Source organism: Neolamprologus multifasciatus, chromosome 18 (genome assembly GCF_963576455.1).
Source record: "Neolamprologus multifasciatus chromosome 18, fNeoMul1.2, whole genome shotgun sequence".
NCBI classification, from domain to species: domain Eukaryota; kingdom Metazoa; phylum Chordata; class Actinopteri; order Cichliformes; family Cichlidae; genus Neolamprologus; species Neolamprologus multifasciatus.
In genome coordinates this window covers 5635592-5660124 of record NC_140456.1, presented here as the reverse complement: position 1 = coordinate 5660124, position 24533 = coordinate 5635592, and the positions used below count along the sequence as shown (strand labels likewise).

The following is a 24533-nucleotide window of genomic DNA, read 5'->3' as shown; positions in this document are numbered from 1 at the left end:
ACTGAACTCGTTTCTCTGCACAGAAACACAAAACCTCTAACGTAATTTCATAAAGTAACAACTCCTTTATTGTTCGTCGCGCGTAATTAAATCTCATCGGCTTTCTAAACATTCTCCTGTTAAAACCTATTTGTTTGATCGTTCTGCAAAGCACTCTGCTCAGGTGAGATACTGAAAATGTGCAGTGTGATTTCTCTAAAAGCTCCAGCAAAAATGTCTTTTAAACAAATTACAGGGACAAGAATTTGCGATGTAATTAAACACACATCCTTCTGGCTGAAAACTTCACACGCTGGCATGGAGCCAGTCTTGACTCAGTCTCCCACTGAGCTGGAAATTAAGCTTAAAATAAAGAACGAGGGGCGAGAAGTATGGGTGTCACGTGGCAGCAGAAACATGTGGGACCATTACTGAACCTTTTTTCACTTAAGCATGATTTCATGTGTGGAGCCATGTGGAGTGTTGGGTAATAGGAGGCTCTGAGCATAACGTGATGATTAGAAAGGAACAGAAGAAAGGAAGCACAATGCAAGAGTCCATGTTTAAAGTATTAAGTAACCTCCACGTGGCGGATTTTGCATAAATCCTGAGAGGTGACGTCAACAAACTCTGGCTGATGTTTGTGAGTCCAGCTCTTCATACAGGATGCTTCATAATAGCTCAATGGAATAACTTCTTACAAATATTATGCTGCAGCATTTTTCTTGTTATAGAGTATTAAAGTGAAGCTGTAGAAACGAGAGAGGGGAGAGGAGATGGGAGAGAGGAGAGAGGGGAGAGGAGAGAGGGGAGAGGCGACAGGGGAGAGGGGAGAGGAGAGAGGCGAAAGGAGAGAGGAGAGAGGGGAGAGTAGAGAGGCGTGAGGAGAGAGGAGAGGGGAGAGGAGAGAGGTGAGAGGGGAGAGGAGAGAGGGGAGAGGAGAGAGGAGAGAGGGGAGAGGAGAGAGGAGAGAGGAGAGAGGGGAGAGTAGAGAGGCAAAAGGAGAGAGGAGAGAGGCGTGAGGAGAGAGGAGAGGAGAGAGGCGTGAGGAGAGAGGAGAGGGGAGATGAGAGAGGTGAGAGGAGAGAGGGGAGAGTAGAGAGGCGACAGGAGAGAGGCGAAAGGAGAGAGGCGACAGGAGAGAGGCGAGAGGGGAGAGGAGAGAGGAGAGAGGTGAGAGGAGAGAGGGGAGAGGAGAGGGGAGAGGAGAGGAGAGAGGGGAGAGTAGAGAGGCGAAAGGAGAGAGGAGAGAGGCGAGGGGAGAGGAGAGAGGGGAGAGGCGACAGGGGAGAGGGGAGAGGAGAGAGGCGAAAGGAGAGAGGAGAGAGGGGAGAGTAGAGAGGCGTGAGGAGAGAGGAGAGGGGAGAGGAGAGAGGTGAGAGGGGAGAGGAGAGAGGGGAGAGGAGAGAGGAGAGAGGGGAGAGGAGAGAGGGGAGAGGAGAGAGGAGAGAGGGGAGAGGAGAGAGGGGGAAGGGGAGAGGAGAGAGGGGGAAGGAGAGAGGCGAGGGGAGAGGAGAGAGGGGAGAGGCGAGAGGAGAGAGGGGAGAGGCGAGAGGAGAGAGGAGAGAGGTGAGAGGGGAGAGGAGAGAGGGGAGAGGAGAGGAGAGAGGGGAGAGGAGAGAGGGGGAAGGAGAGAGGGGAGAGGAGAGGAGAGAGGGGAGAGGAGAGAGGCGAGGGGAGAGGAGAGAGGGGAGAGGCGAGAGGAGAGAGGGGAGAGGAGAGAGGGGGAAGGAGAGAGGCGAGGGGAGAGGAGAGAGGGGAGAGGCGAGAGGAGAGGAGAGAGGGGAGAGGAGAGAGGGGGAAGGAGAGAGGCGAGGGGAGAGGAGAGAGGGGAGAGGAGAGAGGGGAGAGGCGAGAGGAGAGAGGGGAGAGGAGAGAGGGGAGAGGAGAGAGGAGAGAGGGGAGAGGAGAGAGGGGGAAGGGGAGAGGAGAGAGGGGGAAGGAGAGAGGCGAGGGGAGAGGAGAGAGGGGAGAGGTGAGAGGCGAGAGGAGAGGAGAGAGGGGAGAGGAGAGAGGGGGAAGGAGAGAGGCGAGGGGAGAGGAGAGAGGGGAGAGGAGAGAGGGGAGAGGAGAGAGGTGAGAGGGGAGAGGAGAGAGGCGAGAGGAGAGGAGAGAGGGGAGAGGAGAGAGGGGGAAGGAGAGAGGGGAGAGGCGAGAGGAGAGAGGTGAGAGGGGAGAGGAGAGAGGGGAGAGGGGAGAGGAGAGGCGAGAGGAGAGGAGAGAGGGGGAAGGAGAGAGGAGAGAGGGGAGAGTAGAGAGGCGACAGGAGAGAGGCGAGGGGAGAGGAGAGAGGGGAGAGGAGAGAGGCGAAAGGAGAGAGGAGAGGGGAGAGGAGAGAGGGGAGAGGAGAGAGGGGAGAGGAGAGAGGAGAGAGGGGAGAGGAGAGAGGGGAGAGTAGAGAGGCGACAGGAGAGAGGCGTGAGGAGAGAGGAGAGGGGAGAGGAGAGAGGGGAGAGGAGAGAGGGGAGAGGAGAGGGGAGAGGAGAGAGGGGAGAGTAGAGAGGCGAAAGGAGAGAGGAGAGAGGCGAGGGGAGAGGAGAGAGGAGAGAGGCGAGGGGAGAGGAGAGAGGGGAGAGGCGACAGGGGAGAGGGGAGAGGAGAGAGGCGAGAGGAGAGGTGAGAGGAGAGGAGAGAGGCGAGAGGAGAGGAGAGAGGAGAGAGGTGAGAGGAGAGAGGGGAGAGGGGAGAGTAGAGAGGCGAAAGGAGAGAGGAGAGAGGGGAGAGGTGAGAGGAGAGAGGGGAGAGGGGAGAGGAGAGGGGAGAGGAGAGGAGAGAGGGGAGAGTAGAGAGGCGAAAGGAGAGAGGAGAGAGGCGAGGGGAGAGGAGAGAGGGGAGAGGCGACAGGGGAGAGGGGAGAGGAGAGAGGCGAAAGGAGAGAGGAGAGAGGGGAGAGTAGAGAGGCGTGAGGAGAGAGGAGAGGGGAGAGGAGAGAGGTGAGAGGGGAGAGGAGAGAGGGGAGAGGGGAGAGGAGAGAGGGGAGAGGAGAGAGGCGAGGGGAGAGGAGAGAGGAGAGAGGCGAGGAGAGAGGGGAGAGGCGACAGGGGAGAGGAGAGAGGCGAGAGGAGAGGTGAGAGGAGAGGAGAGAGGCGAGAGGAGAGGAGAGAGGAGAGAGGTGAGAGGAGAGAGGGGAGAGGGGAGAGTAGAGAGGCGAAAGGAGAGAGGGGAGAGTAGAGAGGCGAAAGGAGAGAGGGGAGAGGGGAGAGTAGAGAGGAGACAGGAGAGAGGCGTGAGGAGAGGGGAGAGGAGAGGGGTGAGAGGGGAGAGGGGAGAGGAGAGGGGAGGACACGCACCAAAGGTTCTGGGTGAAAAAACCTAAATTGACACATTTCTTTGATGGTGGAAAAAAGGAGTTGCTTCAGGAAAACGCTCTGACAGCTTCCTTGTTGATGAAAAGTGTCATACGCAGGAAAAATGTGTCACTTGTTACTGACAGGTCTGAACAAAACAGAAGGTTGAAGAGGAAAAATGTAATGAAACGGTAAACCAGCCTGACTGCCCGGTGATAGCAATGAAAATCAATTATAATTACTATCCAGGAGCACAGCGACCTGCAGCACTGTTATCTGTCTGAAAGGATTAAAACAGAGAAAAACTGCAGTGAAACGTTAGACATAGAAACGTATGGTCACACTTCTTTTGTTGCTAACTTTACTTCATATGAATTTCACTTAAAGTTCCAATATTTTAAAAAGAGTGCATTGAAATGAATCATACAGCATCAATTTCTAAAGTTTACAGCAGTCAATTAGTAGCCAATTGCAACAATACTTAACCGGATGACAAATGCAGTCTTAACACGCTTCTAACAAAAAGTTTGTTAGAAGAAGAACACAGAGTTGTTTTCACTCAAAGACAACATGAAGTAGAAAAAATGTGTCTGCTGTCGCTACAACAACCTTCATTTACTGGCCCGATGTTCTTTCTCCGTGAAGTAAAGCAGCATATTAATCAACTTTAACCCTTCGGCGAGCCTCATGATGCACAGTTTTTATGTTTCAGTACCATGGACAGTGAACAGGCTCTCCGCTCAATCCTTTCAGTTTTTAAAAAAAACAAATAAACAAGAAATATAAACTAAAACAGAAACACACTCCGGAGCTGCAAACTGAAGCCAACATGGGAGCTGCAAACAGTTCCTGCATGAGGCCCTTGTGCACACGCTTACTGACACTACATGGGAGTGTCTCAAACATATTGGATTACATAACCTACTCTAAACTCATAACAATTTTAAAAAAAATAACACAAAAACCAAACAAAGCGAGCTAAAATAAACGAAAACAACTCCCACGTCAAGAACTGAGGTCTGACGGTTGACTGGGTGTCTCATAAAGCCACATCTGATGACCCTACAACGCATTATTGGAAAGAACTGCTTGTTTCTGTGTTAGCAGATCACTTGCAGATCCTTTTCTCTTTTTCCCCCAATTGTGGCCTCGCACTCATTTTCCCCCCTTGGAAAATCTGCCCCTTTGTTCTCTCCATCTCAGCCCATCATGAATGTTTTTGCCTCACTCACCCGGTCTCCAGGTCTCACGAGCGGTTCTTGTTTGGTTCCCAGTTTGTGCAGCAGATTGTACGCCACCTTCACGCTTCTGGACCACAGTTTACCTGCAAAAACATTTAAACGATGACGTCACACAATAGCTCGTGCAGACAGATAAAAGGTGAAGCACGTCTTTGAGAAACCGATAACAAGTTCAAGATGTTGTTGATGAAATACGTCCTCCAGAGATCAGAGGTGGACTGTCGGGAAACCTTTCTGTACCCAATAAAAGCATGAAAGAAATATCTCTGTGGGAACAGAGGATGACAACATGAGCCCCCATATGTAACAAATTACAGCACTGATATGACACGTGATTTTTAAAATACTTTGAAGTTTGACGGTGCACCTTGTGGGCGGACTGCTATGAAGATAATCATACAGATTTCATAACATCCAATAAATCAAACGCTCCTCGTGACTTTGGTGTAATTGGATCCGTGCAGGCTGATACTTTGGTCAAAGCCTCGGGACATTAAAGGAAGTCATATAGGCTACATTAGGATGACACTAAACAGATAAACAGATTCAGTGTCTAGATAAGTGCAGCTGTTACTTTAAACGTTAGGTAGCACAAACCAAGCGCTTACAAAGCAGTTTAAAAATACTTTCTTCTTACAGAAGGTGTCTGTCAAAGGAACTTTCAATCTCCCTGTAAATATAAAGTTATTAAACATTATCTGATCTTTCTGATCGGTTTCATTTTCCCTGGCAGACGGAGCCCGCTCTGTTCATTAATGCAGTAACTCACAACAATGGAATCAATTTCCTTCTTATTTCTTTTTCCCCCCCTAATTCAGACTGGCAGATGCAGATATTATGCATGGGCGATCCAGCATGATTTCTTTCTTGTTTTTTTTTAAGCTAAATGAGTTTTTTCCTGGTGTTTGTCTGAACTAATGAAATGAAGAAAAGCTTTAGGATCCCAGGAGGAAAATAGACAGTTTGGACCACCAAAAGCAAAGTTAACTGCAGACAAACATCAGCTACAAACATCATTTCTTAAAAGCGAAGCGCCCTACGTCCCGTTGTTTACAGGTGATGTCGGGAAAGCTTGTTGGAGAAAATTATAAACGAACGTATCTACTGGTGGACCTGTGGACTTTTATTTCCTCTGACTGCCTCTTATTGATTTTGGGATAAACTAAGGATCTGAACCAATTCCCAGTATGAGATGAACATAATGATGAATATAATGATTCTGGACTCTACTGGAGTCCAAAAATAAAAAAGCTGAAACTCAGCATGGAAGTTATGAAATTTATCATTTATCTTGAAATAAATCCTAAAGATTTAAATATGTCCTCCTAATCAGTGCTATAGTACAAGAAAAAAAGTCTATTCCTGTGAGTTCTCATTGGTTAATTTTTTTTTTTTTAATTAAGAAAAATTTAAAGTTTGGTTTTGTTTTTTTATTCTAGAAAGACAAAGATAATGCAGCAAGCTCCAGGGCTTAAAAACGAAGCTAACGTGGGCGTGCAAAAAAATAAAAAATAAAAAGATGTAGTTCCTCTAATGACCACTTGAGGCTTTTTGTACAAGAGCATAAATCCCCATAGACTTCCTGTTAAAATGCCCATCCTTACAGCATAAATAAACGGCTGTGTGGTGAATTATAACTCACCAATTTAAATGTTATTAAAATATGAAGCTTGCTATTGTTAGCTCATAATACCCTCATCGTAATATGATCCCTTCTATACTTTGAAAAAACAAACTTGAAGGAGGCCAAACTGCTAACTTTGGGACTTCAAATCGGTCCAGAAGCGAATGTATGATGTCATGATGGTTACGTCCCTTTTTTATATACAGTCTATGGAGAAAACATCTTTAATATTCAGCTAAAGAGTTCAAAGTTCCATATTTGCTCCATCAGATTGTTAAACATACTGTTTACTACCAATAGCGCTGCCTCTAAGTAAAGGATTAAGTGGGGACATAAGAAAAGATGATGAGCTAACATCTGCAGACAGAACTCTGGTGCTTAAACAGGATTTGTATTTCTTGCAGAGAACACTCCAAACAAAAGCAGATGGACAGAAGGGTAATCAAAGGAAGACATCAAAGCGAGAGCATCCCAAACACAGAGATAAAAAGTTTACGCTTCCTCTGCACGCTGAACACAAATCCGTGCAGATTTATCGATAATATGATTTGTTGGAGAATAACACCAGAGGATCAAAGCGTGTCTATGGAAATAGAAATATGTCTGTCTCCCGCCTCTTACGTGGGGTTATCTGCAGTGCAGAGCGGTAAGGGTTGAGTTTAAGGACAGCCGGAGAATTCTGTATCATGAATTCTCGCTGTTCTCCAGAGGCGGAGGACGACTCGAAAGGAAGGTACAAAACGAGTTTGTCTTTGTCGGCCGACATCAAAGGGAAGACACGACAGGAATGAAAGATGCGGCGGACACGGAAAGAGAGAATGGCTGAACTTTCGATTCAGCACTGCACTGCACGCACGCACACATAATCTCACCGTGTTTTTGTCTCTGGTGGCGGTCTCCGAGCGCTGGCTGAAGACATTTCACAGTCTGGTGAGCGCTCATATCGCCTCATCATCGGCAGCGAGCTCGCTCCCCACGAATCGGTTAGTTCAGTCACACACGCAAATAAACACACAAACACACACACACATCCAGTGCCAATTTGAAGCACCTGCAGTAAAGTTGCCGCCTATTCATGTTAATCCTGCGTGAACTCATGCGTGCGACAAAGGTGCTCGAGCGCCATCAACATCAGCAGAGATAAGAAATGACACTTTGAATCTTTAAAACCTGAGAATCTTTAGACACCTTCATCATTTTGAATCAGAAACACAACAAGGCCTCTTACTGAAAAACACTGGACTGGCCACTTGTTCTGATACGACCCATTTATGGAGTGTTGCCATTTCAATAGGTGTCAGGTGATGGGCTGGGTGGACAAATACATACACTAGTGTGCATATTATATTGATCCAATTCCAAGTGAAGATAGATATAAAAATAATGGCACGGCCAGGTGTACCCCTCAGCCTCCTAACAGATTCGTTGCATTCACAAGATTTTCAGAAATCTTGACCTCTGACCTTGAACTTGAGATTGAGTTCACATACTAGTGCAGGGGTGTCAAACTCCAGTCCTCGAGGGCCGGTGTCCTGAAACGTTTACATGTGTCCCTGCTGCAACACACCTGAATAAAATTAGTAGGTCATTGGCAAAACTCTATAGAACTATAGAACAGACACTATCTCTACTTTTAAGATTAGGCTTCAAACTTTCCTTTTTGCTAAAGCATATAGTTAGGGCTGGACCAGGTGACCCTGAATCCTCCCTTAGTTATGCTGCAATAGATGTAGGCTGCCGGGGGATTCCCATGATGCACTGAGTTTTTCCTTTCCAGTCACCTTTCTCACTCACTATGTATTAACAGACCTCTCTGCACTGAATCATATCTGTTATTAACCTCTGTCTCTCTTCCACAGCATGTCTTTATCCTGTCTTCCTTCTCTCACCCCAACCAATCACAGCAGATGGCCCCGCCCCTCCCTGAGCCTGGTTCTGCTGGAGGTTTCTTCCTGTTAAAAGGGAGTTTTTCCTTCCCACTGTCACCAACGTGCTTGCTCATAGGGGGTCATATGATTGTTGGGTTTTTCTCTGTATCTATGAAGCGCCTTGAGGCGACTTTTGTTGTGATTTGGCGCTATATAAATAAAATTGAATTGAATTGAAAATTGAACTTGACTGCATGCTGAAGTGGGACCCCTAACCCTACTCAAGTAAATGCGTTTGGAAAAATGTAGCTCTAAAAGTACTTTTATTGCATCATGTTAACTCATGAGCTGCTGTAACACAAATCAAATGGCTGAATTGCCACGTCGGCAGGCAGTCAGTCTACAGAGTCTTACTAATGACCTACTAATTGTATTCAGGTGTGTTGCTGCAGGGACACATGTAAAAGTTTCAGGACACCGGCTCTCAAGGACTGGAGTTTGACACCCGTGTACGGGGTGTCCACGTTGCCCACTTGTCTACCTGCCCGGCAGGGTGTCAACAACACCCCATCAACATTTTACAGCTGAGGGGATAAAACAAGCTTATGTAGGGCAGAGCAGTGTGTGTTGATTTATGAGATGAATCATCATTTTGAAGCACCTGCTTTTAATGACCACTTAATCATTGTGATTTACTGAGATTACTATGATTATGATTATTTTCCACAACAACTTTTTTTGGAGACTTTTTTTTGTAAATGTTCTCGTCTCTAAAACCCTTCGGTTCAAATTCTGTTTTTTAAAATTTGTGCCACAGGATATAAGACAGTTCAGATATTTTTCATAGTTGATGGCTGGATTTTTTTTTCCGTTTCCATAAAAATAATTTATTTAACACAATTCAGTGGACTGCATACTGAACAGAAACAATGTATCAATCTTATCGCGGTAGTATGGGTCCAATACCAGCGTTGGTACCAATGCTATCGGTGTTTGGATTTATCCACCTCTAACACAAACACCCAACTGAAATTTAGTAAAGCCTGAAGGCTCAGTAAAGATTATGGACAACAATTATACTAGCATGCTTTAGTCTACTCATTATTGTAATATACTGACTATTTTAGACTTAGACGGAGGTTTTTACTTGTTATGAAACCTCTTCGTTGTCACTGGGGGGCACGCTGCAGCTTTAAGCAAAAGATCTGAGAGCTTCTTCCTATTCATTTGGGTGCATGCCTGTGTGATGCTGGGTATGCGTGGTGTGATGTGTCTGGAGTCCTCTCAGTGTAATTTCATTCTCTCCTCTGTACAGCTGGGAGGTTTGACTCTAAATTCATGAGGACCCTGAGAGAAGCAGCTCTGTTCACGGCAGCTAAATTTCTTCATACCCTCCGGACCTGAAGTCGTTTTCCCTGCTGCTGTTTGGGAGATGAATAACTCGGTCGCCTTCAAGCGAAGAACAAGAGAACTTGTTCCAATTTGGGTGTAGATTTAAACTGTGGCATTGAGCCGGGGGACGGCGTGATGGGATTCAGCTGCAGCGAATGTGTTTAGGGAGCTGGGATGATGGCAGCGCTGGGGGCCAGAAGGCTGTTACATGTTTGGTATCGGGTTATATTACTGTTTACTTTGCAACATGTTCTCATTTATGGCTGCTAAAGACTTGCTTTAGTTAATGTTTACGTTATGCTGACGGATTCGAGGCTAAATAGGATTTGTATTTCTGCAGGATGCACTGTGGTCTAGCACTGCTTGCTTCTGCAAAAGCAAAGATCGGTGTCCATAACCAGTAATGTTTGCAATAGAGCACCAAAGTCAGCCGAGTCCGTGTACAGAAACTAGTACTAGAGGGCACAGAAGGAAGGTTTTCATATTTTTTCAAGAAGCTGTGCTGAAAGTTGCACAGGAAACAATTCATCTTACAACATTTTCTCAAAGTTTGAACCTTCAGGATAAAAAAACTTTTCCACCCTCTATAGCAGAGCAGTTTTCTTTTCAGGCATCCTTCTTCACACTTGCTAATGTGCTTAGCACCCTGTCTGGCTGCCATTAGGGGAATTATGCTCACACAGCGGGTGTTAAACATTGTTTGGTGCTACACTTAATCAGCTCGGAAAAGCCACCATATGTGCCGAAAACAAGATGCAGTTCAAAGAAAAAGAAAAACCCTCTTTTATGCACATATTAGAAACACTTTTTTGTTCTCTTTCATCGTGTGTTATAACAGTATTTTGAAGACTGGTCGCTAGGACGATTTATTTGTGGTCATGTGAGGCGTCCGATGTTCATTTTGGATATTTGTCTTCACACAAAAATATTTCAACCCTTTTTCCTTCAGCTCAGATCCAAAGATTTGACCTTTGGGATGACATGCCGCGATGCAGGATTTCCCAGACTTACCATATGTGAGGACGTAGAGCGGCTTGCCGTTAGTGTCCATGGTAGTGAGACACGGGGCCTTCGGAGAGATGGTGCCCCACCTCTGAAGGGCTGCCTCCAGAGAAGGGGGCCAGTTGGTCACCACGCCCAGCTGCTCACCGCCCATGGGTACCATCTGTGCCCCTTCAGCCTTGGGCTGGTTAGGGTCTGGCTGCTGGACTGCAGGTGGGCACGAGAAAACAGAAGAAGAAAATCATTTTTACTTATATATGTATATATAAGATTGATTTAACAAGCACCAAAAATACTCACTACAGGAGGACATGTGAAAAAATATCTTTTAAATGTTTGTTTAAATTACAGTGACCAGTTATTTTAGGAAATAAGAGAAAATATGGTCACAAATGCATTCTGCAGCATGGTAACGAGGCCAGACATCCACCCAGTGCTAATGAGGAAAAAATGGAAGACCTGCTACAGATGGTCAACATCGTGAGGTCAGTCTGGATTTACAGGAAGAGACGGATGAGTCCGCCTGAATCTAGGAACTTTCCTAAGAGGAACGTTCCTGCCCACTACTGTAAAACGTTTAAAGGCAAACGGTGGTCACGTCAACCACGTCCAAAATATTCACCCGACCATCAAACCACAGTTTCCTAAAATAATCAGTCCAGCTGTTCAGGTCAAAGTGAAATTAATACATTTATGTTTCTTGGTTCTTTACGATCTGCAACTTTTATTGCAGATTACAGGACATCAAATATCTTTAACTTTGCTTTTAGGCTTTTTTAATAAATTGAAAAGACATAATGTCAACCAGCGACCTTTTACATGAACAATATGACAAAGCTGATATTAAATTAACCCGTATAAATCAATAGAATATCTTAATACAGAATTGTTTATTCTTATGAGTTCACTGTATTATACAGCCATGTAGAAATGTGCGTTAGGAATAATGAAACATTTACTGCGTGTCACCACTGCTGTAAGACAGAAAGTTCCCCGGAAAGAGCTTTTAATCAAGCAAAACGCCCTGCTAATGAATTTCAACGACATGCTGAACCAAAGTGAGTCTTTCCAACATTTGCTATTCGTGCTTAAATTATGAATTAACTTCTGGCTCTGCAGCGTTTGATGCTGAAAACAGAAGGAAATATTCATCAGTTAGACTCTGCTTTGTCAGAGGAGACTTTAGGGAATGAGGTTTAGTCATTTGTCTGCATAGATTATTTTTCGAAAGTTTTAGCAAAATATATGTTTTACCACCACTCAACTTTAAGTCAACACTGAAAGAAAGACTGGCAGAATCATTGTAATGTTACGTATTTGTTTTAAGCCTGGAGATTTGCATTTTGGCTCCAGCTGTGTTGGGGGGGGGGGAGCCAAAATATCAGGATAGGCTGGAGTACTAAGTTATCAGCTAATGCTAACAAGCTAGGTTAGCATAACCTGTATGAGTGCATCACACAGGCACATGCTAATTAACATGCTAATTAGCTCTAAGTAATATACAAATAATAACTACAGTTTCACTCATTCAACTGTTAGACGGCAGAGAATCACCCAAAAAGCCACCAATATAAAAAGCTAAGTAACCTAATTTAGCCGGTAACCACGCTACCTAAAGACTGGTTGGTGACACCCTGGCAACCACTGGTCACTAAGGAAAAATGTGTAATCTCTTGGCTGCTGGAAGAAACTATGAGAAGTCTGATGCAAAGTTAACGTTTCCCTTTTGGAAAGTTGTTGCGATGGTAGGGGACAGCTTTTACTTTGAAGGTTCTCCATTTCCAGCTTGTGTTGCATAAGTTTCACTACTGCTCAGTGAGTGTTTGCGGACAAGTCAGCACCTTCCATGCAAAATACACCAAATCAATGCAATCTGCTAGCAATCGAAGCAATCGAAGCATTCACAGGGAGGTTTTTGGTGCAGCATCCTCTTTGAGAACAACAGCTAGCTGACCACTCTCGATGTTCATATCCCATCTAATGTGGATGAGGGGGTGGTCTAGGCACTCTCAAGAGTTGGGAGTTCGTCTTGTAATCGGAAGGTTGCCGGTTCGAGCCCCGGCTTGGATAGTCTCGGTCGTTGTGTCCTTGGGCAAGACACTTCACCCGTTGCCTACTGGTGGTGGTCAGAGGGCCCGGTGGCGCCAGTGTCCGGCAGCCTCGCCTCTGTCAGTGCGCCCCAGGGTGGCTGTGGCTACAATGTAGCTGCCATCACCAGTGTGTGAATGTGTGTGTGAATGGGTGGATGACAGGTTGTGTAAAGCGCTTTGGGGTCCTTAGGGACTAGAAAAGCGCTTTACAAATACAGGCCATTTACTAGGGGGCAACCAAGTCTTTCCTTAATTGGCTGCAGTTGTTTCTTTAACTTTATTTGCATGTTGTGTATCGCTCTTTCAATTTTGTGTTACGATGGTGTATTCACCATTTCACACATTTTTGCAAGAACATGAATCAAAATATACAAAAACACATATTTTCAAGTATTTTTAAGAGTGAAAAGAGAAGCTGTTACCCTCCAAAAGCTCTTCAAAGTCATCGACGAAAAACTCTCTCAATGGCGGCCGTTTGGGTCTCTTCAGAGTGTTGACGAGTTGCTGTATTTTGGCTGAAACTCTGCTGCTGACTGGAACACCTGTGGAGTGTGAACAAACACACACAAAAAGACCAGACGTTTTAATCCAAGTCATAGCTTAGACTTTCTAATTGCGCTTTCACAGGTGCACAAGTGAAGTAGTCGCTGCTTTCGGATTCCACTGAGCAGCCCACCGTTTCATCCGTGATAGAAAAAAAACCCCAAGTTTTAACTCTACACTGAAGAGCCCTCGAGTGAGCAATCAAGACAGCTGCCGTACAAAATGACACTCAAAATGCAAAAATAGCGTATGAGATGAGGTGTGGGCTCAAATTGCTCTTTCATTAAGGCCATTTTCAAACCCACAGAGTTTGTAGCCTTAAGACAGAGAAGGAAATGAAAGTCTAAATGTGGATGTAAACAGATGTACTTGCAGACTTGGTTTGGGCTGCAGGGTGAACCAAAGACAGATGTGATGTTGTTAAGATTATTATTTCGTCTGTGTGTGAAGGTAAAGAAGCGCTACTCAGTGAAACTCTAATACTTTTGTTTTCACCCTCCGCAGTCCTCGGGTGCTTTTTGTTTGCCTTTTCTCTCGTCAGGCTTTTCTCAAGCAACTGAACTCAAAGGAAGCCTCTTTTTTTCCATCCCTGGCTGTTTCACATTTATCCAGTCAAAATATGCAACATTTAATTCATTGCAAAAGACCACTGCACTGTATGAACTGCCGATGTTAGAGGTTAGCTTGCAACACTCACACCAGCTGTGCGTGCGTGGGTGGATGTTAATGTGCAATCATGTAAAACTCAAACTGTGACTCACCAGGAAGTACATTTCTTTTATCCAAACATTTTCTTCTGCCCCTTAAAATGTATTAAGAACATGCATAAAATGCACGTTAATGTTTGGCGGTGCAAATTTTAATCCGCCCACACATGCTGCACACGTGCTCCACATTTCAACATAAAGCGGGTGAAACAGGGCGGGAGTGAAATGGTGAACGACAGATGCGTGTCGCAACAGTGACCGACGAGGCGCCGCAGACGAAAATGAAGCACGACGAGAGGAAGTGCAGCATTTGCTTTACCCAGAAAAAGGACTCTACTCTCATTCATCTGATGAATCCAGATAAATTATATTTTGTTTTCAAATTTGGGGTTTCTAGATACCTGATCGCAAGATACACTCGATCCACTGCATACTGCAAATCTCATGTTTTATACTGTATTTCAGCCGCCTGTCCAAGTGTATCCTGTTTTTTGCCCAATGACAGCTGGGCTGGGCTCCCTCTGCAAACCTGAACTGCATACGTGGTTAAAACAATGGACGTTTGGATAAATGTACACAAATTACAAAAAGGAAAATACCCTTCAAGGATAAAAAAGCCTTAAAAAATTAAATATAATACTTTTTTTTAAAACTACCACAGGAAATCCTCAAAAATCCAAACACTAAGTATTAATGATGAAACATGTTTCGACTAAAGCTCATCTTTGGAAATAAAAGACTGCGCAGCCCGACTGGAAGCAACACAATAAAAAGTGTGATTTCAGATGAAATCCTGTCTACTTTGTTGCATCTCTTTCAACCAAACATCCCGAAAGGGCCCCGTGTGCAAACTCTGGCATCTGATCTATCAAACCACTTCACGCATTCAGCATCGCGGCCCGCGGCAGCATCCAGTGTATTGTCTGATGAATAACTCCGTCTGCTGGAGCCTCGCGTCCCTCCAGAGAAGGAATTATTGAACTACGAACCAGCAAACTGCCAACCTCTGTCATCTTTGAGGTCTCTGCAGAAATCTGTGGATTCATCTTTTGCAGTGCTAAAAGGCATTACGAACCAAATCCGATCCCCCGCCACGTCTGGACTACAAAGAGCTGGTTTATATAACCGTGAATGCAGATAAACTCTTTGTTGGATTTTGCTGATACAGTTTGTGTTGTTTAGACTACAAGATTATACACCTGCCTGTGATGAGAAGAAGAGAAACACCTGCAGAAAATTATTACCGATGAACTTTTTTGGTTTTACTTTTGCAAGAAAAATGAAAAATTGAAACAAAAAAGCAACAAAAAACACAATAAAAGCCTCACATGAAAGTAACAAAACATTCTAGCCTTCAGCTCTTCTTCTCTCATCGTGATCATCATATGATCAGGATGTTCTTCACATCCACTAAGACAGATAATATGATGCATTCCCCCAAAGAAAATGCAACATAATCAGAGAATTTCACCTTGAAAAACACGAGCAACTGTTCATATTTGCCCGTCTTGACTCACCGTCTCCAGTTTCCATCAGCTCGGCGTTGCCGTACTTGGGCGTCTGTCTTTGGGCTGCGGTGCCAGCGCCTGGGGCTCTCTCCACCTGGATGGCGTCGTTCGCGGTGGTGTTGGCGGTATTGTTGGTGTAACCGGTGACATCTGGAGGGGCAGAGTGGTTCTCTGGGATGTGAGAAAATAGGGAGGCGGGTCAGTACCCTCACACATCCTGCTGTTACTACACTCTAAATGTGGATCAGAAACCCAGCACGACCCAGTAAATTATAAACATATCTGCTGGATGACAGACTAAAGACGTTTCTACTTAAATGAAATTGACACAAGAAGTCAAAGATGAAGATGAACATCAGTGAAACTGCATTAAAGCCGCTGAGGTGTCGATCGAACGGTTAAACAAAAACTGATGAAATAAAACGGTGATTAACCGATAACGACTGGAGACTGAAACATCGGCTGAATATTAATAAGTGTTGTGTGCGCAGAAAGGACATAAAGTGTCAGTTAAGTTGTGACGACTGAAAGCAGCGGAGTCGTCAGTTTAAATGTTGGTTGAATCACCAGCTCTTGAGCCAGCAGAGGCGAAACATCAGTGCCTGAAAACAGCTGTGGCTTCAACAGGCTTTCAGACAGGAAGTGACGCAGACAGTCAATGAAATTCAGATAATTAACAAAGTTAATACTTTAGATATTTTAGTCTGTTTTACTAAAGACGGTTCCATAACCTAGTGTGTCAGGAAGGACATTGAAAGTATAGCAAACCAATAGTAAAGTTTGTTTGTGTGCTTATAGGAAAAGTTCAAGATGTAGACTTTATTAACCTGCTATAAAGGCAATAAAATGATTTCTAGTAAAATTCTTAAAGATTTGTGGATAAAAACACTATTGGAAGCCACAAGAGACAGAAAATTAGGAAGAAATTCACTGACTTCCAAAGAATCTTTAAAGAAGAATCATGTCGGGGGCTTAAAGATGTGACACACTTCAAAAAATAGAGCAAAAATCCACCAAATCCCTCCAGAATCTCCCAATCATTCCTCACTGATCGCTCCACAAACCGCTCATTTCGCCACCACCTCCCTCTACTGCAACATCTGCCTCTCACAAAAACACCCACATCATACCGTTCATTTCTGGTTGTTTTTCACCCTATTTTGTGCTGCATTTAGATACTGCTTCAACCTGTCTGCTGTGCCTAATGTTTCCAAAGCACATAGCATTCCTTAAATTCTTCAAATCTACCTCTTTTATGAGGCTGGGATGCAGTTCAGCAACATCAAACGCTGTTTACTGTTCTTCTTTACTTTGAGTGGTCGAAGCGTGAAATGATGATAGCAGGAGGATGCGCGGGGAATCTAAATTGGGATGTGTGTAGGTATATCCTTACGTATCCTTTATGTATCTTTGCACTGAGTCAGAGTGCCCACTTCAAGTTAATCCAATAGAAAGCCATCCCCACAAAGCCAAAAGTAGGTTTGTAGTTCTACGCATTGCTGTTTTTGCTGCGTTATGTGCGTCATTTGCATTGGGTTACCACTGCATTAACATTTATAGCACGCTGAGATTGATCTTGTAGTCTTGGGTTTCAGAGTTGCAAGGTTCCCTAATGTTCACCGTGGGTCATTTAGTGCTTCGTGCATTTGGAAATCCCTCCAGTTTCTCCTTAACGGGCCTCCTGCAAGGTCAGAGGTCAAGTGCAGATGTAGAATAACAATCACAGAGGCAATCAGGATGCAAAGTGCATTGAAACATCTGTAGGGTGTGTCTTAGACGTTAACCACTCTCTGAGAATACTGGGACACTATCCAACCGTTGAGTCCATCTCGGTTATATTTTAGTGTTGAACAAAACACACTTAAACCCTTTAAGTTTGAAACACAGCTCAAGGGAACTAAAAGTCGTCATTTCAACTTTTACCTCAACTTCAGAATAGCAGGACTGAAGGAGCACCTCTTTGCTTAACTTCTAAAACACCCTCAAAGAGAGGTCACCACTTTGGATGATTTATATGTGAACGCTTGCCTCGCTGCTCCCATTCGCAGCTTCCCGCATGATGCACCGCTGCTTCAGTCAAGGACCAGAAGACAAAGGAGATCAAACGACTTCACGGCGTGAAGGTTCCTGCTGTGAAAAGGCAGCAGAGCGAGTCATGACTGAGGGCTCCTGTTCACAAGTGCTGCTCACGTTAAGGTAATTCACTCTATCATGTGCCCACGATTAAACTCACTGAGATGTTTCAAAGGATGCTCGTTACGTCACTTAGCATCTGTTTCGGATGATGAGAAGAGGTTGGGTTTCTGGTTTCACATCACTGCGTTTTATTCTAATGAGAGCTGTCAGCATTGACTTTCATTATTCATTTGGCTTTGATTAAAGGTCTATTGGCTCCATCCACCACCAACTATATACAACCTTATATTTGCTGTTCTCTGTAAATGAACTTTCTGTATGTGTTTTTATTATCTAATGGCATTAACTTGTGTTCTTCCTTCCCACTGTCGCCAAGTGTTTGCTCATGTCAGAGCATTGCAGCATCTTCTGTTATGGTGCAAAACACTTAGGCTACGTTCACACTGCAGGCGAAAGCGCATCAAATCAGATTTTTTGACCCTATGTGACCAATCATGGTGTGACAGTGTGAACGGCACAAATCCGATATTTTCAAATCCGATCTGGGTCACTTTCATATGTGGTACTGAATCCGATACATATCCGATGTTTTAGAAAGCGACTGCTGTTTGAACGGTCAAGTCGCATTAAATCCGTCTTTTACGTCACCGACACAAGACAGACGCCAATTATCAGCGCAGGAGAAGACATCGCGAACGCTTCCTGGCCATCCGGTGAAACTGCTGGGAAGACAACGTTGGAGGAACGTGAACATTTTATTTGTACTGTATAATCTGCAGATTCTGACAGAAATCTGCAACTATCCTTTGAAGCACCGCTCCTCTAAAACAGCAACAAGGATCATTATTAGGTTATTTACATTATTATGTAAATAACAAAATAACTTAAAGCAAAAATTGGAAACGTGAAGTCCAAAGTCTTTATATTAAGGTCCATCAGTCAAACAATACTGCTGCTCTGGGTCTAAACAGAGCGCGTTGTGTGTGACGTCTTCTTTTGCGCATGCGGGCCGCTTTGAGCGTTCACACTAGAGCGCGTTTGCTGTCGCATTTTATTTGTAGTGTGAACGAGCAGACAAAAAAATCTGATTTGATCAAAAAATCGGAATTGAGCATCAAGACCTGCAGTGTGAACGTAGCCTTTGAAGTGATCGTTGTCAGCTGGTTCTACATAAATAAACCCACAAGAATTGAAGAGAAGCATTTCATGGATTCAGTCATTCATTTAGTGCCCCATCTATAGCCTGTATTTGTTTATATTTCTTTAAACTGGTGAAATGTGAACATGTCGATACTGCAAAAATAAAGGCTGTTCTGATGCATCTTTTCCCAGTTGTTTATTTGTGCTTATGTCTCCTTTATCCAGAATAATGAGGTGAATTACCGATGACCAAATTAAATATTTAATTCACAACACAATGTTAATCATTTTAAGCTCTAACGACTTATGCTAGACGTAAAACACCAAGAGCTTACTCATTTTGTTTTTTATTTGGTTCTATCCATTTAATCAAGCTCAATATGATGTGAAAGGCTTGGAAAGACTGAGAAATATAAGTGCACAGTGAGAGAAAGGCAGGGATGGTTTCTAGCAAAGCACTGAGCCAGCTGGAGAGAAACTGAATTCTTTATCCAGACATGGACTGCATATCAACAATGCAGCTCCCAGCACAAGCATGCTAATTACTGTAGCACGCTGTCTCTGCAACATCTGGGCTGACGGTTTGAGCTACACACATATTCTCTGTAGGCACTTGTTGTGCAGCATCTGTGAGAATATGTGTGTGCGTGCACGCGCACATATCTGCACCTCCGGTGACCTCATCAGGTCGTCTTTATGAAGACCCGAGACAGAGCTGAATATCATCACTGGCTAAGGATGAGGACGATGATGATGATGATGATGATGATGAATGATTCCTTCGCTGCTGGAATATCCATCAGAGAGGCTGAGGCTGTTTCAGGGACAGGACACTTTAATGTGCCTTCCCGGGCAACGGCGGGCTCAAGGATCTGTGGCTGGTAGTTTGCAAGCCCCACAATTGAAAATGTCTCCATCAATTTCTGTGAATCTTGTTGAAGCATTTCTGTGGATAAATGTGCTTCACAGGGAAAAGTTTGGGATTTTCTTTCTTTCTCTTGAAAAGGAAGTACCCTCGCTAGAATTTGTGGCCGTTGCCTATTTACACTGGACAAAACCGTTTAATTACTCATGCATTCTTGTGAATCGGGCATTAAATCCATCTTTGAGTGAATAAATGCAGGATTTTTACAAAAAGTTCCAGCATAGTATTTCTAATAAAGATAAAACCAAGCTGTTTATGCTGGATCAATAGAACTCAAACTGCGCTGCAGAAACAGGCTGATTTGGGGCTCAACGCAAGAAAATACCAGCCTTTGTTTGTTTTTGAAACAACATTGTGTTAGCAGGGGGTAATGGGACGCTTTGGTTCTTTTGTAACACCAGTGACCGCTGGTGTTTCAGGCACATCTGAAAACTGGTTTATATTTTATTTTGTTAGATGATTTGGGGACTATGTCTGATATTTCCCCACTGTCTTACAAGCAAGCAAACCCACTGAATGAGTGAGAAACATCCATCCATCTTCATCCGCTTTATCTGAGGCCGCGTCGCGGGGGCAGCAGCCTAAGCAAAGAGGCCCACACCTCCCTCTCCCCAGCCACCTCCTCCAGCTTATCCGGGGGAACACCAAGGCGTTCCCAGACCAGCCGAGAGATATAATCTCTCCAGCGTGTCCTGGGTCTGCCCCGGGGCCTCCTCCCGGTGGGACATGCCCGTATCACCTCACCCAGGAGGCGCCCAGGGGGAATCCTTGTCAGATGCCCAAACCACCTCAACTGACTCCTTTCGATGTGGAGCAGCAGCGGCTCTACTCTGAGCCCCTCCCGGATGGCCAAACTTCTCACCCTATCTCTAAGGGAGAGGCCAGCCACCCTTCGGAGGAAGCTCATTTCTGCCGCTTGTATCCGCGATCTCATTCTTTCGGTCACTACCCACAGCTCGTGGCCATAGGTGAGGGTAGGGACGTAGATCGACCGGTAAATTGAGAGCTTCGCTTTTACACTCAGCTCCCTCTTCACCACGACGGACCGGTGCAGCGTCTGCATTACTGCAGCTGCAGCCCCAATCCATCTGTCGATCTCCGGCTCCCTTCTCCCATCACTCGCGAACAAGACCCCGAGATACCTGAACTCCTCCACTTGGGGCAGGAACTCATCCCCGACCCGGAGTGGGCACTCCACCCTTTTCCGGCTGAGAACCATGGCCTCAGATTTGGAGGTGCTGATCCTCATTCCCGCTGCTTCACACTCGGCTGCGAACCACTCCAGTGCGAGCTGGAGGCCCTCACCCGATGAAGCCAACAGAACCACATCATCTGCAAAAATCAGAGATGAGATTCTGAGGCCACCAAAGCGAAAGCCCTCCGCCACTTGGCTGCGCCTAGAAATCCTGTCCATAAAAATTATGAACAGAACCGGTGACAAAGGGCAGCCCTGGTGGAGCCCATCACCCACCGGGAACGAGTCCGACTTATTGCCGGCAATGCGAACCAAGCTCTTGCAACGGTTGTATAGGGATCGAATGGGTGAGAAACATACTAACAAAAGTCTAAGTGTAGGTTTCATGCAAAATAAATCTCACACCTTTAATCTGCCTTTTTCTAAAGCAGCAGTCCCCAACCCCCGGACTGGTTGTTTGGTATCGAGCTGCGAGAGTTGAGGTTCGGGTGTGAAATTTATGATTTTCAGGGTTTTTATCGTTATTTTTTTTAGCGTTTTTAGCGTTAACTTGGTTTCCCTGGGTCTTTTCCCGTGTGTTATGAATAAATCTTTTTTTTGGGACTGGTTTTGTTTTGCTGTATTTAGCCGCAACACTTTAGAGGCCGATCCATGAAAATATATATCACGTGGGTATATAATATATCCACGTGAAGCTGCAGCTCTTCTGCACATATGTAACAGTCAACAGGCTGCTGCAAACCTCAGTAAACACATTTGTATGATTCCTTTAAATACTCTCCTCCCAAAATTTACAAACACAAATACACGTGCATGTCCACACTGATACTTTTTTCCTCCCAAGCACCAAAAGAAAGTTGCTGAATTGCCCCATGATGCTTTTAATTTTATATTTTCTTCGATGGGGATTTTACTATTAAAGCGATTTAATTGCCGATGATATCCAGCTATATCTTTTCATCTAAACCAAGTGAATCATGAGTTCAACATGAGTAGCATCCATGTTAAACACATCTCTAGATCTTTTTTCCAACTTAAGAAGTATTAATACTTTTAGATGCACCGTTTAAGAGAAGCTGGAGGTGCTCGTTTATCTCTAACAGCTACTGTAATGCACTTTTCTACTCGGTCAGTAAAGCAGCCCTCAGCCATGCTGCTGCTGGATTACTCTCAAGTAATAGGTTAAGCAGACGATCTCATATTACATTACAGCAGTTGTTCCATAATTTATAATCTGTGGAGTAGCTTCGATTTGTGTTTTCATCACTATCACTGCTGAATTTGCTTTTATTGTTTGTGCTAATAAAGAGGCAGAAACTCGGGCCGGGCCACAGTCAGGGAGCACTCCTTAGAAACTAATGAAAAGCCTAATTAAGAAATTAAACCAACGTGTGCCATCACGACAGCTTCGATGGACCTTTGCACTGATTCTCCAGGTTTCTGGAGCTGCAGAGAAAGGAACGCTATTCGTCTCTACGATGGTGGTGGTGGAGAGACGTCAGTCAAAAATCACTCGCAGGTGTTTAACCCTTTAAGACCTACCATAGAACCAAGTCCGCCAGAGCTTATATTATATTTTTACATGCTGTGGAGCCATTTTTGGGAGCATTTCAAGTTGCTATACATCAATACAACCATTACAGCCCAGATTTTAATAATATGTCTGCATTAAGTGCATAGTGATTACATAAATTGCAAAAAAGTGCAATAAACTACAAAAACATTGAAAATCGTTTTTGTTTTTTTAACATATATTTCTAGTTAGAGAAATTTAAGAGGCTTATCCCTCAAAACTGTAAATACAAAAAAGTTGCACAAAATAGTTTCCCACCACAGGAAATTTATTTTGAGTGTCTTCATAGTTTTATTTTTGAAATACACCAATTTTTATACACTGCAGGAAAAACGAAAATAAATATTATAATGCAAATTTGCAAAAAAGCAGCATGTGCATCAAAATAAACGATTTCCAGCAGTGCAATATGAGTCCTAAGCATCCCAGAAACCACACAGAAAGTCATAAAGTCAAAGATAACTTTTAAAAACACCAGTATAGGCTCGTGAGGCCTTGATGGTAAAAAAAACTACATTTCCGTGAAAATGACGTCATTTCCGGATACGGGCAGGTCATGGTTTTTGCAAAGCTATATGTGGAAGGAAACTGTGACCGAGGACAAGCTGATGGCATAAGATGCAAGTACAACTCCTCTGGTTTCATATGCAAAAAAATTATTGCGCTAGCTTACGTGGTTGCAGTGCTACCGGGATTTAAATGTAGTTGCGCAAAACGGAGCGTGCCCGCTCTGACCGGTTTTAAAGGGTTAATAATGATTCGTGTCACTATTGTAGCTCATTAACTTTGTCTGCTCTCTCCCACAGTTTGTGTTTTGTTCTCTCTTTGTTTTGGTTTCTTGGTCTTTTCGTTCCTCTGACTCCCGGCTGCCTCTAAATGGCGTCCCCTCCTCCAGTCTGGTTATAGGAGCATTCTTCCTCCCCACTGTTGCCAAGTTCCTCTACAGGATCTTTAGGGTTTTCTCCCCCATATTGAATGCAAAGCAACAGATTTTTTTTATTAAATTGGCACTACATAAATGAGTAACCAAATAAAACTAAATGTAGGATCAAGATGTGAATCACTTCATCGTGGCCATCGTGTTGTTCCCAAACTGTTTTCCTCTTCCCTTAGAGACCACCGACTTTCCCCTCGCAGATATACAGCACTGACAGGGGGGATAAGCTCCTGTTAAATCCCAGTCGGCCTCATCTAGACGCCTCAATCACATTGAATATGGGAACTATTCCAGAGCAGTGTTAGTGGATTCAAAGTCTATTTTTAGTTTTTGACAATGACAAATGGTTAATTAGAGGTTTGTTCTTAAAGTCTTTCTTCAAGTGACTGCTCCTTGTTTGCTCCACCATGGATAAGTGTATTTTCTCTGGCAGTCCAACAGGAATGGTGCAAGGAGTCCCTTCAGTAAATGAGTGCATCGTCCTGTGCTGCTGCCGTTTTACCTGCCAGGCACTGAGCGGTGCAAAGCAGGAAGCGTCTTCAGTTCACAACTCTTGGCTGTTACATGTCGTGCTGGTTTCTTTGATATAGTATCTGATTTGAGGTAGCAGATTGCAAAAAAATACAACACGAAAAAAAAAATTACAGACAAAAACTAAAACAAGGAAGCAGACAGGCAGCCTGCATTCCTCTACCATCTGCTTTCTGGCCTAGATGAAAAGCTGCTTTGAAAGCAGATTGCCTCTGGCTGAGAAAACAACTAAAATCATGCTGCATAATTAGGCAAATCAATAAGAAAACGACAAACAGAACCTTGAAAAGAGGAAAGAGTCACACAAGCTGCTATGTAGCTTCTTTAAAAGCATTGTTGATTTTCCTCATCAACAATTCACACTTTCAAAAGCTGTAAGCACAGCCTCTTTTTTTCAAATCCACACAAACAAACTGCTTTCATGCATCTACCACAACAACGCAATGCTACTCCTATCAAGGTTAGCATTGATGGTTTCTCCTCTGCACTTATACAACATGGCTAGGCACAAATTTAATTAGCGGGGAAACAACTGAGGAGGGGCACAGCTCGAACAGCAGGCATATGATGGAGGGCACTGTGGAGAGAAGCTGAAAATTATGAGGGGGGAAATACGACATCCCTGTTCGTGCCAAGGGATGGCGGGAGACTGACCCTCATTCTGGGCTCTCCACCAGCCATGCTCCGATTGAAACTTACCGGAGCGTCGTGGACCCGAGTTTCCATTCTCTATCATACCAGCTGGCACTGCCCTCCTCCTTCTCAAGGAGAGGTGGCTTAAAAGGCCTGCATGTGAGGAACAAGAAGGGAGGGGGAGTCTTTAAAAGTGGCATCAATCGCAAACCTCTCGCTAAA

The 24533-nt window shown here is 44.3% G+C and overlaps 1 protein-coding gene across 10 annotated transcripts in view; it reads right to left on the bottom strand.

The window, feature by feature from the left end:
* Positions 1-24533, bottom strand: part of LOC146497181 (disco-interacting protein 2 homolog C) — a 261549-nt gene that overhangs the window by 69147 nt on the left and 167869 nt on the right. For 7 of the 10 annotated variants that reach the window (XM_085140592.1, XM_085140585.1, XM_085140582.1 and 4 more), the window contains exons 6-10: positions 24378-24464; positions 15251-15412; positions 12906-13025; positions 10403-10600; positions 4499-4590 (exon numbers count right to left, since the gene is read on the bottom strand). In XM_085140592.1, coding sequence (XP_084996718.1) covers positions 4499-4590; positions 10403-10600; positions 12906-13025; positions 15251-15412; positions 24378-24464 — 659 coding nt within the window. The remainder of the gene's footprint in view (positions 1-4498; positions 4591-10402; positions 10601-12905; positions 13026-15250; positions 15413-24377; positions 24465-24533) is intronic. The other 3 variants (XM_085140588.1, XM_085140589.1, XM_085140586.1) reach the window with 1 other exon arrangement.